Source organism: Cydia splendana, chromosome 18 (genome assembly GCF_910591565.1).
Source record: "Cydia splendana chromosome 18, ilCydSple1.2, whole genome shotgun sequence".
Classification (NCBI taxonomy): Eukaryota; Metazoa; Arthropoda; class Insecta; order Lepidoptera; family Tortricidae; genus Cydia; species Cydia splendana.
The window spans coordinates 9,873,375-9,889,223 of NC_085977.1; the positions used below are offsets into that span (position 1 = coordinate 9,873,375).

General features: G+C 40.9%; 1 protein-coding gene across 1 annotated transcript in view; it reads left to right on the plus strand.

The window, feature by feature from the left end:
• Positions 1-15,849, plus strand: part of LOC134799571 (uncharacterized) — a 501,594-nt gene that overhangs the window by 480,476 nt on the left and 5,269 nt on the right. The window contains exons 12-23 of the mRNA XM_063772004.1: positions 104-268; positions 6,968-7,161; positions 8,203-8,299; positions 8,761-9,009; positions 9,409-9,589; positions 9,826-9,931; positions 11,775-11,908; positions 12,325-12,479; positions 12,798-12,998; positions 13,432-13,576; positions 13,965-14,166; positions 14,722-14,857. Of these exons, the coding sequence (XP_063628074.1) occupies positions 104-268; positions 6,968-7,161; positions 8,203-8,299; positions 8,761-9,009; positions 9,409-9,589; positions 9,826-9,931; positions 11,775-11,908; positions 12,325-12,479; positions 12,798-12,998; positions 13,432-13,576; positions 13,965-14,166; positions 14,722-14,857 (1,965 nt within the window). The remainder of the gene's footprint in view (positions 1-103; positions 269-6,967; positions 7,162-8,202; positions 8,300-8,760; positions 9,010-9,408; positions 9,590-9,825; positions 9,932-11,774; positions 11,909-12,324; positions 12,480-12,797; positions 12,999-13,431; positions 13,577-13,964; positions 14,167-14,721; positions 14,858-15,849) is intronic.

Genomic DNA, 15,849 nt, shown 5'->3' on the forward strand with positions numbered 1-15,849 from the left:
ATTTCGGCCTGGACTTCGTCCTTTGACTTTGAACTGAGTCCTTATTTTGTTCCAACTTTGTAGAAATGTAATGGTCAAATGGATATCCAATTTTCCTTTTAAGGGTGATAACGTGAGCATAACGTGCCTGGCCGTGGCGGGGCGAATACACGGTGTTCTTGGCTTCAGTTGGGCGCTGGGCAAGAATCTGCTGCCCATGGTGCCCGGCCGCGAAGTCTGGGAAGACCTTTACCCTGCCGGCAGCGTGCTCAAGCTTTTCGATGTTCAGGTGAGCTGCCAAACCTTCTAAGGCTTGTTGGTACTCTTCAAAACTAAATTGTATATCACAAATGTAATGACATATAGTGAATAGAATCAGGCGTTACTTTGCGGAAATCCATATTAATTAAAACCAAAATATTCCTTTGCTAATCCGCGAAAAAAAAACATGCTAGTCAATCAGTGCTAACCCGTTATACTTACTTGCGTATTTTTACATGCAATTAATATTCCCACCCTCCCACCGCAAAAATAAATATAACAAACCACCACCAAAAGAATAATCCTCGACACGTGTTTCGCCTCTCTACGAGGCATCCTCAGGAGTTGTTGACGGTCTGACGGCCGGCAACGGAATGACCTGTCTAGAATGGTCGGCCATATTTATACCTTGACCACTCTCCCTACTGTGCAAGTGTGAGTGAGATGGAAAAATTCGTAATAACGGCGAAGACGCAACATTCAATTGTTCGTTAAGAATCATGCCCCTATTGTTGTACCTAATTATTTACAGTTGTTCCAGAACACCCAAACGCAATCCCTTTTCGCAAACATGTAAAATATCAAAAGAATGATTCTCAGATAAAGTGTGACCTGTATCTAATAAGTGCTTTGCAAAATTGGACTTCTCTGGATGGTTATGTCTATACGACGCAACATGCTCTTTATACCTAGTAGTGAAATTACGGCCCGTTTGCCCCACATACACTTTATTGCAATCGTCACAGGTAAGCTTATAAACTCCAGACTTTTTCCCATTCTCGATCTTATCTTTGCCATTGCAAAGCTTTGAGTGCAAAGTGTTATTTGTCTCAAAGGCCACAGGAATGTCGTTAGACTTTAAAATTTTGTATATTGCATCAGACAACTTGCCAACATAAGTTATGCTCGCTTTATATTTCTAAATCGGTTCAGAGGATCGTGCCGCATACAACATAGTGTTGACTATACTATTCCGCTTTTTTCTGATGATACCATCCACAACAGACTTATCGTAACCATTTGAAACTGCTAAGTGATAAATATTATTTAATTCAATCTGATAGTATGAAGTATTTGAACAAATTAAATTATTTTTCAGAAAATATTTTAATTTGTTTTTATCAAGTAGAAACACTACACACTGCACTGCACTGGGGCACTGGAGGCCTTGGTCACTTTTTCTTAGTATATGACATTTATTTCAGTTTATAATCTGATAGTGTTCAGCAGAAAGAGGCACAGTCAACATTCTATGCACATAACAATGAAAAGCAGCCAACTTATGCTGCCACGGATGCGTGGAAGAAGCCGTATGAAGAGACTTTGGAGATTCTTAAGGGTCTTTTTGAAAGGCAACGTTTACATCCAGGGGAAGTAGATGATTTGATAGATCTAACAGCAATTTGTATGAAACAAAATTATTTCAGATTTGGGGGACAGTATTATTTGCAAAGTGATGGTTTGGCTATGAGTTCACCAAGTCCTTTAATGGCTGATATTTTTATGGACCATTTTGAGAACCAGCATATTGTGGGCAACAATAATATATTATATGTGGATGATTTGATTATTTGTTGGACGGGTAGTATGGGCCTGCTGGGTGCATTTATTGCTGAAATTACACACACACACACACAGTGTGAATTTTAATTCTTTTGTGCTGAGCGTTCCGACTGAACATCTAGCGACCTTCACGAAGGAGGAGTTTTGGCCGAAGGGTGTCAAGTTCCGGCGGTTCCGCGGTCGGCACCCTGACACTGCGGGGTTGCGAACTGCATCGCAGCCATAATTGTGTTTTTAGTTTTAAGATATATTTTGTAATAATATGTATGCTAGTTTTAAGGTATTTATCTATGGGCCAATAGTTGCCTGAAAATAAATGTTTTCATTCATTCATTGCTGAAATTAATAGTAAGCATCCAAAAATTAAGTTTAAAAAGGAACTAGAGCAAGACAACTCACTGAATTTTCTAGATTTAACAATCACTAAAGTAAACAACAGGCATCAGTTCAAAATTTACCGTAAGCCTACACATACCGATACAGTTATCCCGGCTTCTTCCACGCATCCGTGGCAGCATAAGTTGGCTGCTTTTCATTGTTATGTGCATAGAATGTTGACTGTGCCTCTTTCTGATGAACACTATCAGATTGAATTAAATAATATTTATCACTTAGCAGTTTCAAATGGTTACGATAAGTCTGTTGTGGATGGTATCATCAGAAAAAAGCGGAATAGTATAGTCAACACTATGTTGTATGCGGCACGATCCTCTGAACCGATTAAGAAATATAAAGCGAGCATAACTTATGTTGGCAAGTTGTCTGATGCAATATACAAAATTTTAAAGTCTAACGACATTCCTGTGGCCTTTGAGACAAATAACACTTTGCACTCAAAGCTTTGCAATGGCAAAGATAAGATCGAGAATGGGAAAAAGTCTGGAGTTTATAAGCTTACCTGTGACGATTGCAATAAAGTGTATGTGGGGCAAACGGGCCGTAATTTCACTACTAGGTATAAAGAGCATGTTGCGTCGTATAGACATAACCATCCAGAGAAGTCCAATTTTGCAAAGCACTTATTAGATACAGGTCACACTTTATCTGAGAATCATTCTTTTGATATTTTACATGTTTGCGAAAAGGGATTGCGTTTGGGTGTTCTGGAACAACTGGAAATAATTAGGTACAACAATAGGGGCATGATTCTTAAGAGCGCTCTTACAAGAAAAGTCGAAATAATGCAAAATTGATGATACTAGTCGACGAAATTCAGGACTTTGCGCTCATTATTAGAAACAATGAGTACTTGTTCCAGTAAAAGCGTCTTCTTATCTTTATAAATATCGTTGTAAATATTAGAAAAAGGACTTATTAAATTAGTAATGATTTTTTTTCTGATGGTCGTTTCCGAAAAACCCCGTGCAGCACTGAATGGCGAGCTCTTATTTGGAAATGTTGAGAATTTTACTCTGCTAAACCTGGCTATTTTGTATTACTAATACCCTGTACTTTAGGCATATCAAACTATATTTTTCCTACATACCTTTGAGAAAGAGAAAATCAAAGTAAAACGAACTCGATTTTCTCTCCGAAACAAGTGTCAATTCCTACGAAAATCTACTTAATATCGAAGTCATTTTCATACTCAAACAATCTGCAACGTTTGCTTATACTGTTGGTATACATTAGTGTTTATGAAATTCTACTATAATTTTTTGGCAATTTTTTGAAAACTACTCTATATTACCGATGACGCGCGCTGCGCCAGCTCAGTGCCGCGGCAGAGCTTGTAGAGGCAGGACGTGTGTCGGTCGGCTCCGCACATTTTCAACGGCGACGACGAGGTTTTTTATCATTGTGTGCGGCGGGCGCCGTGTAAAACGCTATATTGTGTGCGTGTAAACCGCAACGAGAGACTTTGATCCTAGCACTGTTTTTATAGTATTATAATTTATAATGGTACAGTTTAATAAACTACCGGACAGGATTAAAAATATTTGAAACGACCTGACATTCTATATGCATTTATTTGACTCAAGATAGTACTCAGGGTCTGATGATGGAGCCGGAAGGTGGTCACCGGTACCAATCAACCATGCAACTAAACCACTTCGTGTTTAGGCTCGTTTGATTCGTCTCAACAAGACCTTGGACACAAGGTAGTACTCAGGATCTGATGATGGAGCTGGAAGGTGGCCACGGGTACCAGTCTACCATGTAACTGAACCACTTCGTGTTTGGGCTCGTTTGATTTGTCGCAACAAGATCTTTGACACAAGGTAGTACTGAGGGTCTGATGATGGATCCGGAAGGTGGTGACCGGTACCAATCAACCATGCGACTAAACCACTTCGTGTTTGGCTTCGTTCGATTCGTCGCAACAAGATCTTTGACTTAAGATAGTACTCAGGGTCGATGATGGAGCCGGAAGGTGGTCACCGGTACCAATCAACCATGCAACTAAGCCACTTCGTGTTTGGGCTCGTTTGATTCGTCTCAACAAGATCTTTGGCACAAGATAATACTCAGGGTCTGATGATGGAGCCGGAAGGTGGTCACCGGTACCAATCAACCATGCAACTAAACCACTTCGTGTTTAGGCTCGTTTGATTCGTCTCAACAAGATCTTTGACACAAGATAGTACTCAGGCTCTGATGATGGAGCCGGCAGGTGGTCACCGGTACCAATCAACCATGCCACTAAACCACTTCGTGTTTAGGCTCGTTTTATTCGTTTCTATAAGATCTTTGACACAAGATAGTACTCAGGGTCTGATGTTGGAGCCGGAAGGTGGTCACCGGTACCAATCAACCATGCAACTAAACCACTTCGTGTTTAGGCTCGTTTGATTCGTCTCAACAAGACCTTGGACACAAGGTAGTACTCAGGATCTGATGATGGAGCTGGAAGGTGGCCACGGGTACCAGTCTACCATGTAACTGAACCACTTCGTGTTTGGGCTCGTTTGATTTGTCGCAACAAGATCTTTGACACAAGGTAGTACTGAGGGTCTGATGATGGATCCGGAAGGTGGTGACCGGTACCAATCAACCATGCGACTAAACCACTTCGTGTTTGGCTTCGTTCGATTCGTCGCAACAAGATCTTTGACACAAGTTAGTACTCAGGGTCTGATGATGGAGCTGGACTGTGGCCACGGGTACCAGTCTACCATGTAACTGAACCACTTCGTGTTTGGGCTCGTTTGATTTGTCGCAACAAGATGTTTGACACAAGATACTACTCAGGGTCTGATGATGGAGCTGATAGACAGGTACCCGTCGCCACCTTCGCGCTCCATCATCAGACCCTGAGTACTACCTTGTGTCAAAGATCTTGTTGAGATGAATAAAACGTGCCTAAACACGAAGTGGTTTAGTTGCATGGTTCATTGGTACCGGTGACCACCTTCCGGCTCCAACATCAGACCCTGAGTACTATCTTGTGTCAAAGATCTTGTTGAAACGAATAAAACGAGCCTAAACACGAAGTGGTTTAGTTGCATGGTTGATTGGTACCGGTGACCACCTTCCAGCTCCATCATCAGACTCTGAGTATCACCTAGTGTCAAAGATCTTGTTGAGACGAATCAAACGATCCTAAACACGATGTGGTTTAGTTGCATGGTTGATTGGTAATGGTACCTTCCAGCTCCATCATCAGACCCTGAGTACTGTCTTGTGTCAAAGATCTTGTTGAGACGAATCAAACGAGCCCAAACACGAAGTTGTTTAGTTACATGATAGACTGGTACCCGTGGCCACCTTCCAGCTCCATCATCAGACCCTGTGTATCTTCAGTGTCAAAGATCTTGTTGAGACGAATCAAACGAGCCTAATCATGTTACTACATGGTTGATTGGTATCCGTGACCACCTTAATCATCATCAGATCCTCAGTACCAGTTCGTTTTTAAACCCTCGTTGATACAAACTTTACAACCTATAGGTACCAAATGCAATGACGAAACATGTAAATAAGCGAGTAGGTACCTATAATTTCTTTCGAGTAATATACCTTCATAAGTACGAGTATGAGGCTATTCATAAATTACGTCGTTTCAAATGGGAGGAGTGGGGGGGGGGGTCTGGACATCGGATGATGGTAACATGACGTAGGAGGAAACAGATTCATCCGAAGCTTGATTTTTGGATGATTTGAGGGGTGGGGGGGGTCAAAAATCGTCAAAAATAGATGATGTAATTTATGAACAGCCCCTATGTACATTTGCACTGCATTTAGTATTTTCGTACTTACCAAATAACAGTTTTAGAACTTTAAAAGTTAAGTACAGTTAGTGTTGTTATGGTTGATTTCAATATGCTTCGCGAAGGATCAAGAATGTTTAATCCATCATTGTAGTGCAAGTGTGGTAGAAGGGATCGGCATACTGAGCTCGCACGGCCTGCCGCAGCGCGTAAAATACCTAAACTCGCTCAACGCCGAAATGTAATAGCGCTCTTAACGAACAATTGAATGTTGCGTCTTCGCCGTTATTACGAATTTTTCCATCTCACTCACACTTGCACAGTAGGGAGAGTGGTCAAGGTATAAATATGGCCGACCATTCTAGACAGGTCATTCCGTTGCCGGGCGTCAGACCGTCAAAAACTCCTGAGGATGCCTCGTAGAGAGGCGAAATCGAGGATTATTCTTTTGGTGGTGGTTTGTTATATTTATTTGCGTATTTATTTTTGCGGTGGGAGGGTGGGAATATTAATTGCATGTAAAAATACGCAAGTAAGTATAACGGGTTAGCACTGATTGACTAGCACGTTTTCTTTTCGCGGATTAGCAAAGTAATATTTTGGTTTTAAGTAATGACATATGTAATATGGTAATGCACTGTGCTAATATATGTTGATGGAGTCGCCATTGCCGGATACGGCAAGGATGGAAGCTTCTAATATATAATAGTAGGTTTTTCCGGGAAATCTTTCCGATCTAATTAATAAACATATACTCGTTAGTAATGACACGATTTACACGCATCACACACGCAAGAGATATTTTCCGATTCGCTAGAAATAAGTTATTTTTTTTACGACAAGAATTTACAACGTTCTCCTGTAAATATTACTACAAAAACTTTACTTTTCAGCTTTTTCCACATGGAAAAAACCAGTAAAAATTAATTTTGAACAGTTTTAATCTTAGAAATGTCACTTTCTGTAATGACTCGTGCGATATTTGTTCTTACCATAGGTTACTACCTTTTCAGAAATCGGGCCAATATAATTGCCAAGTATCATCGGTAGCAGGGACCAACTCCAAAGGAGTCACCATGTGGGTGCTGAGTCCAAATGACGAGGCATGCGAGGCGGAGGCTTCACACGGGCTGCGATGGCCGAGGACCGCTCCAGGGGCACATGCCTCAGCCGTATGCCCACCTGGACACAGCGGAGAAACCACTAGGTAAGCAATGAACCAATAGTATGTAAACATGAACACTAAAGAAAGACCCATACCAGGGATGTTGCGAATATCCGCATCCACATCCGCAACCGCGGAACTTCCGCATTATTTTCAAAATCCGCATCCGCATAAAAGCGATGCGGAGCTTAATGCGGATGTGGATGTCGAACAAGTCGGTACAGAAACGTCTTAGCGGCGGCATAAGTGATAGGTAATTTCATCATGACCTATAACGAAATTGTCTAGATCCAGAAAAGTCGGCCTAAAGTTACTGTTTATTAAATATAACGCACCTATATTCTTGCTCAAATACTATACGTTTCGTTTTTTTTTTAAACAAAAATTACTAAAATGTACCTAATATTAGACGTTTTATAAGTACCTAATCTTGACATCCGCATCCGCATCCGCGGATGTGTGTCTTTAAATATTCGCCTCCGCGGATGTGAGCCTTTAAATATCCGCATCCGCGGATGTCAAAAAATCTGCATCCGCAACATCCCTGACCCATACGAACCCGAACGACCAAGCCCGAGACCACAGTCTGCGCTGGCCTGAGTCCTGAGAGCACTTCGGTCACGCAAATTTCCTCCGCCCAGACAGTGTCTGGAAGACACATGATAACTTCTAGGTAGACTAAGTACACATCAACACTAAGGGTGTCGCTTAGGAACTAGTAAAACTAAACACTAGTCGATTGTTCGCTTTAAAGCGCAAGCTCAAGATGTTTTGTAGCAACACAGTATTTGGCTAGGTACTTTTGTCTGTGTTTTAAGTTTGAATTTTTGCGTGATTTCATATTAACCTGGCTCGTTTCCAACTGGATGCAAACAACAAGGTAATTGTCGCTAGAATTTTCTATACTACTTTTTAAAGAAGCTGTTGTTTTTGCACTTTTGTTTTACTTAAACGGTTTAAGCGACAGACTCAAATAAAAATTGCCTATTCTAATTTTATTTTACAATACCACTTAGGGCTGCACTAGATTAACATTTCTTGTAGGTATAGGTACGTATTTTAATTATGTTTTGATTTTAACAGATTTTGTGAGCCAAAGACTGGTCAGCATGGAGTAAAGTGGCTATTACCTGACTTCTCCGGGTGTATTGCAGATTCATTGAAAAACATTTATGAACAGGTATAAAATCTTGATAGATTATTTTATAATAAAACTTACAAAAACTGTAGGTAATAGTTAACACAGTACTTTAACTACTTTACATAGATACCTATGTATCACCTGATGAAACCAATTGAATTATTTTCCTTGTTACCTACCGTTGCCGCGCCGCGTGCAGCGCCTTGCTGTGCCATTGTTAACGAAGGAATATGCCGTGCCCCGGACGCCAGATTGGACGCCAGGCGATCGCCATTATTTAAACGAAATTGAACTTTACGTAGACCTGCGTAAGTCCCAATTGCATTAGCGAAGCTGACGGCTGTAGCCGTCGTTGGCGTCCGTGGCAAGACTTTCCGATGAAGGCACAGCCGTCTGTGGCTGTCAAAAGGTTAAACAGGTTCCACGATTTATTCTTCGTCTGCTGCGTATTAATATAATTATTTTGTCTATAATAATGACAATTCGTACATCCATTTCAGTTCAGTCGAATATACCACGGCTACTCCTGGGGTAACGTGTCCGACATAGCTCGCCAATACGGGGCGGTGCTGCGCTCCCTTCCCTCGCATCCCGGCGAGGGCACCCTGCCCTTACAACATTCCCGACAAATGCTGTACTACCTACTCTCCGCCGCTGGGAAGCCAAAGGACCGGACGGAGAGCGTGCCGCATCTTCTTAAGATATACGACACACTTTTAAAGCATCCAGACACCTTTTTAGATGAAGAGGTAGGTTCAATGGATTACGCCCGGCATGCTGTAACGATAGTGAAGGTTTAATTTTACATTTCATTATTAATTTTAAAATCGAATTTCCTCGGGTGTAACAGGTTAGCTACCTACAACAGATCGTCATAAAATAACCGGTAGAGAAAATATATAAAAATAATGACTGACAAAAATATTTTTTGTCGTTTGTCTGACAATGACATTCAACAAACATACGTCCTAACATTGCATTGTTAATTTGGTTAATATATATGCCTAGTTAAACCACACCCTCTTCAGTAAACTAAGCACTGAAACCAAATGGACAGAAGCTTACCTCTGTCCAATCTGTCTATGTAAATGTTACGATATGTCTATGTAAATGCCTACATTTAAACCGTCTTAACTATTGTATTCCAGAAAATATACGAGCTCCAAAACGCCATCGCAGACGCCGCAGGCATGCGAGACAATCACGACCTCCACCTGCACCATTTTGATCATTTCTCGGTGAAAACCAAGCCCGTTTTGGAAGATAACGCTGCACATTTCAAGATGCATGCGGAGCGCACCGGTACGGAGGAATGGCTACTCGCCTCAGGTATACTACTATTTTCTCAGTCCACAATGTATTTGTAATTCTCAGACGGAAAGCGTGATGACCGACTGCGACAATGACGGGTTGGACGCAGTTTAACGCCTAAAACTTCCTAGGTTAGATAGGGAGTACAGTGAGCATCAGTAATAGCGAATGAAACAAATCGAAGTAATATTTGCGATGTTGTTTTCGCCCGAATTTGTAACACGTAGGTGCTATAACAATTCATTATATTTCAGTGGGCGTAGAGCTGGTGGGAAGGAACGGGAATGCGTCGGTTATAGCTATTCAATATCACAACCTTGGCACTCGACTGCCTTCGCTGGGCAGGTCTATTGAATTCAAGTAAGTTGTAGTTATTTGTAATATTATTTAACTATCTAAGTACCTATATGTCAATACGAAAGAGTAATTTAATCGTAGAAGTTTGTAAATTCCATGAAAAATAAGGCATCCCGAGTTTGACAACTGAAGTAGATGGCGCTGAACACTGTGTCATTGTCACTGAATTGTCTAACGTTTATTTTTGATAACTAGAGTTACCGCATAACTCTTTGGTAAATTAAATACACAATCACATACCTACAGTTTAAAAGGAGCTAGGTTACGTTTTCTTTGATGCCTTTTTTCATTATTTTTTTACATATACAGGGTGGAAAGGCACGACGATCCTTTCCGGAAATGGGAGATAGTTTAGCCTAAGCTCTATATTTTCTCCATAGAAACTATGTTAATATGGGCAACCGTTTATAAATTATGGCCTTTTAAACATCCATGCAAAAAACTACTTTGTTCTAACCCTAACAGGTGACAGGGTCAATGAACTTACTTGTAAACAATCAGTATACGACAGGAAATTATGCTAATTTGTTGCCATCTAACCATTTTAAGGTCTGCTTACAACACGGTAAGAATCGTTGCAGGATTTTCGATTTCTTAGTGGTTCCACTTGTTCAATACTTGAATGAAGTAGTTATGTTATTCCTTAATATTAATAATACTAACCACAACATTGTTTACAACGACAGTTCAAATGGTGACATTGACAACCACTCAAAAGTACGCAATCGTCTTATAAATATCTCTGGTTTCCTTGACTGATAAAAAGGTTTTAGTTTCTTAACACGTTTCACAAAATTATTATCGAATAAATAGAAACTGTCTAAAATAATAATTTTTTTTTTTTTATTATAAGTAGGTTGTGTTTGATGCACCAAATGTACATGCAAAACCCGAGTGCAAAACAGAACATTAGAATAAATCAAGAATAAATACTCTTCAATACCAAACTAACAAACCTTCTTGCGTGGTAGGAAATAGACAAGACGTCATCAGACGTCAAACAAACATCAGTTTGAAATTAAATTTTCATTGAACTTTACTTATTTAATGTCATATTTTTCAAATAAAAATGCCGTTGTTAGATGCTCGTGGCTATTTAAATTTGTGGGGCTGTGTAAAAGATATGGTGTACCAAACGGAATGTGAAACTGCGGACGAAATGAGACAAAGGCTAATTGGTGCTTTCTGCGGAGGACAATCTGCGGAGGAAAAATGACGAAGAGCATACACTATCGCATGTGCATCGACATACTCGGGCACGGGCTGCGGCGGCCTTGTAAGACACGGAGGTACATTTGAACACCGTATGTGAAGAGAAGATAGTGTTAAATATTGGCAAAAAATAATTATCTAAGAAAGTAATAAAATTGTTTATAATATTTTTGCATTCATTTGATTTATTTGACATTTATGCGACATTCATACATCATTGCGATTCTGTCAACGATCGGAAAAAAGTGTAAAGTCCCGAGCTTTCCCGACGGAGATCCTTAATCTATAGCCGTGATGTGCACATGCTATAGGGTTGTCACCACAGTTAAAAAGTAGTAAATTTGCAATTTTTATTTTTTACTCAATTAACGATTCTTACCATTACCAATCGTCTCTGTATCACTTAAACGACCTAATACTTCCGGGAAGGATCGTCGTGCCTTTCCACCCTGTATATGTAATTATCTGTAAAAAAAAATAATGTGGCATTACGATATAGATAGGCATAGGGGTTACAAACTATATGTTCTTTTGTCATTAATTTGCATTTAATTAATCATTACATTAATTTTGTATGATTTATTAGTAATAATGAGGCGATGTCCGGGCGCAGTTGTAGCGGATCTACTTGTAGGAGCGGCCGCGAGATGGAGTTCCTGGTGGCGTCGCCGCAGACGCAGCTGTGGGGCGCCGGCGCCGGCCTCGACCGCGCGCTGCCGCACACCGTCACGCTGCTCTTCACGCATGTGCACAACTACAGCGCAGTCGGTGAGTCAATAAATATCGCCAGATAATACCTTTCCTAATCTTCATTTATTTAATATTTCTGACTAAACTGAAATATTATTTACACATATACTTAACGATTAAGAGGACTAGGTATAATATTCATTATGGGACAATTTAGTGAGGTAATAATTAGAAAACACTTAATACATATATTGGATATGTACGAAGTTGGTGGTGGGGCGCCACAGCCATGCACGGAGCAAATACAACCAAAAATATCAACGAGACTTTTAATTTAATCCAACAGGCCTGCACTTCGGTTCTACGGGACTTGGAATTTCAATAATAGATACCTTTATCTTAATAGTATTTATATTATTTTGTTTAATTCATACCGTGCCAGAGTTTTCAAATTAGACAATTTAGGTACCTATCGTTTTTTTTTTCTTTATCAGCGTCGAAGCTGGCCTGCGGTGTACGCACGGTGGATGAGCCGCGCGCATGGAGCACAAAGGCTTGCGAAGTGCGAGTCACCGAGCCTACACATGTGACGTGCCGCTGCCGAGGGCTGGGCACTTACGCACTGTTCACCATCGCTAGATCCACTCTAGTAAGTAACCCCTAATTTGGACGTAAACTTGAAAGTACTTCTGTAAGAATATGTTCCAATTCGGAGCGTCTCACTGCTCAAAAAGGTCTCGGACTATCTAAGTAGACTCACTCGGGATGGCCATTGTTTGACGTTCTCGCTTGTGATAAAAATAAGGCGGCTAATGCATGTCTTGTGTCCCACACGACAAATCTTCCAGACGTAACAGCAGAGTCCAAGTGAACTCTTATAACTTTTGGATAAACTACTCGGCTGGAACTTTTGAGTTTTGAGCTTACTAATTAAGCTTAATAATTGTATTATTTCTATCCATTTCAGACTGACGTGGAGAAAGATCTCCGTGGAATAGTAAAAATCACAGTCGGTCTCGGTGGCGCCATGTGCTTGGCGGCAGCAGCGCTACAAGTGCTGGGACTAGCATCGGGGAGGAAGGCGCGGCTGCCTGTGCTACTGAAGGCGGCCACAGCAGGAACACATTCCGCAGCGCTCTTGGCGTTACTCGAGTGCGATACTAGAGAGGTTCGTATTTTATCCGTGTGATTACTTCGCAGTGCTTTTAGCAGCTGTGGTAGAAGATACTAGGCAGATTCATATTAACTTTGGGAAAGTGAAAATGACATGGGGTTGGCTTCAAACTTAGAAGGCGTAGTTCTCCGTAACGTATGCTGCAGGAATGTGACACCAACCAGTCTTAGAAAGATAGTGGAGCTTTATGTCAAGCTAAGCAGCGCCATATTCTTGAGTTCTATGCAGATCCCTGGACCTAGTTTTCTCTGAAAAGTTATTACTTCGAATCGAAAACACATTAAGCAACATTTTATAACTACTTGTAACACAACAACATGCAACATTTGCTAATAGTTTCTTGTCAACCTGCTAATATTTGACTTCTTATCATTCACTAACTAAATGATCGAGACACGAGACCGAGGCAAATATTTTTTCTTTGCAGGAGGAGGCATGCCCGGGCGCACTGGGCTGGGTGTGCGCGGCGTGCTGGTGCGCCGGCTGCGCGGCGTTGTGCGCACAGCCGCTGCTGCTGCAAGCCGAGTTGGCCGGCCGTCAGCAACGGGCGCCGTCCGTAGGGCTACTGGCAGGTATGGGTGGGCTTCTTAAACATGTGGGTTGATCGGTGTGGACACATATTGATCGATCATTTCAAACAAATTGCGAAAAATTCTTCTTAAAAGATTATTGCCAAGATTGTTAACTACCTATGTAAACAAGTTACTGCCAAAATATTTTATGCCGCTTTTATTTCTGAGTACCTACTGTCTGCATTTCATTTCTTTGCATTCTCCTATGACCAACAAGTTCCTGTGAACACCTTCCCACTGCAACATTATAGCACTGTCATCAAAATGACCAAAGTATACCGAATTCTAGCTCAAACCAAAACGCCAAAAACTTACCAGCTTTAAATCAAATTCCATGGAAACACTATACTATAAAACATTACGACTACCGGTTTTTGTTTTATTCCAGGAGTGTGCACTCTGGCGTGGCTGACGGCGCGGTTATGGGGCGGTGCGCCTCTACAACTGGGCGCAGCGGCGCAAATTGTGTGCGCTGCCGGCTGCGCGCTGCTAGCGTTGCTGTGCCTCGCGCTTGCTTTGTGCGCTGCGTTGCGATTACGCACTATCACGCATAAGGTTCCTGCCGAACGTCGGAGCTACCTCGCTGACCGGTTAGTATCATCACATAGACAATGTAGACATAGGTTACATCAGATAATCTATCGCTTTTACTGATTAATATTTAGGGGCAGTCACTTCAGCTGAAACCAAACGATAAAGCAATGAACAGTTTTCATCCTAACAGTTCTAATAGTAAACCATGTTTTGAATAGGGTACGCCGTTTACTACGATATGATCTTATTTTACCTGTTCCACGTGATATGCCGCCGGCACAGGTTTAGGCATATCGACGCTTAAGAATCAATACTGTGTAAGTAACAAATAATTTAAAATTTAGACAATTATGGCATGCTATTTTTTTCTGCACCTAACTGCATTAAAAGGTAAAAAACGTCAAAAATGTTAGTTAGACAGTATTGATTCTTAAGCGTCGATATCATAATTCAAACATACATATTATGCTGCTACGCGATACGTCTTCATATCGTGATTTTTTACGATGCGCGGTGTTGTAAATCCAAATCAGTATCCGGTTAGAAGGACCATTTTTTTTTATTGATGTTTATGTATAGTCCAGACTTAGAATGTAATTCATGTAATGCAGGACGCGCGTGGTTCGACACACACTAGCGTTGCTGCTAACTACTTCGGCGGCACAAGCGGCGGGCGTGGCGTACGCGCAGCCGGGCGAGCGACGCATTTCGCACGTCGCTGCGCTCTCCGCCGCGGCCCTCGCCAACGTACGTACCTATTCTTCTCAGTCATTGACCACTGATCATGTCATTACAATAACATCTATGACTGCGTAGGGCTCTTCTTAAGAACTGAAGGAACTTAACCACCGTGCACCAAAGAATTACGTATGCTGAGTATAGGTAAACCAGAACTTTGGGAGTATTGTCAAGAGGGCGCTCGTTTTGAATTTTATATAGCAACAATTTGTATAGTGGGGACAATGGAAATTGGCAGATGATTTTTGTTTAATTCCGACAACTTTAATAAGTGCGAAGTTTGATGTTTGGATATTTCTTCGGTTTTTACGCTATAAAATTCGTGAATTTTACGACGTATGACACATAAATCAAAATCATCCAAATCTATTTTCTTTTTTTGTTTTCTTTTTTTTAGGTTTGGTCGTTTAATTCCGCCCTTACGCCCTTCCTTAGCAATCCGTGATGCCGATGCATGCGATACACCTAATACACAAATCAAATTATTACAAGACATCAACCAAATCGTGACGACCGGACTATAGTGACATTTGTCCATAAGTTTGAAACTTACCCTTCAATTCAGGTGCTAATTTCGTTATGTTTTCTAATGGAAGAAATTTCTCTCCCGCACGTTTTTTCCCAATAAATAACTATATACACTATTTACAACTTTTTTCTCTGTAAAATCTAAAATTTTCGGCATGATTATTGCAGTCTAATAATAATTCACACGAAACTAGACAAAGCAATGTTTACATTGTCAATATTGACAACTATCATAGAGGGTAGATGTTGTCTATTATTAAAATTGTTGCCATTGCTAGAAATTAGTACCAACAAATTTCCGTAATATGGCGCACCCTCAATAGATCCTGGTTCACCTATACATTGCCGGAGCGCAACTTTAATATTGATAAGATGAAAACCCAACAGCACCTCCACAAAACTCCACTTCATTGCCACATATTCTAATGTCACATTCAGATTGCGACCCCCCAGGACAGTGCTAAAAAATGTAA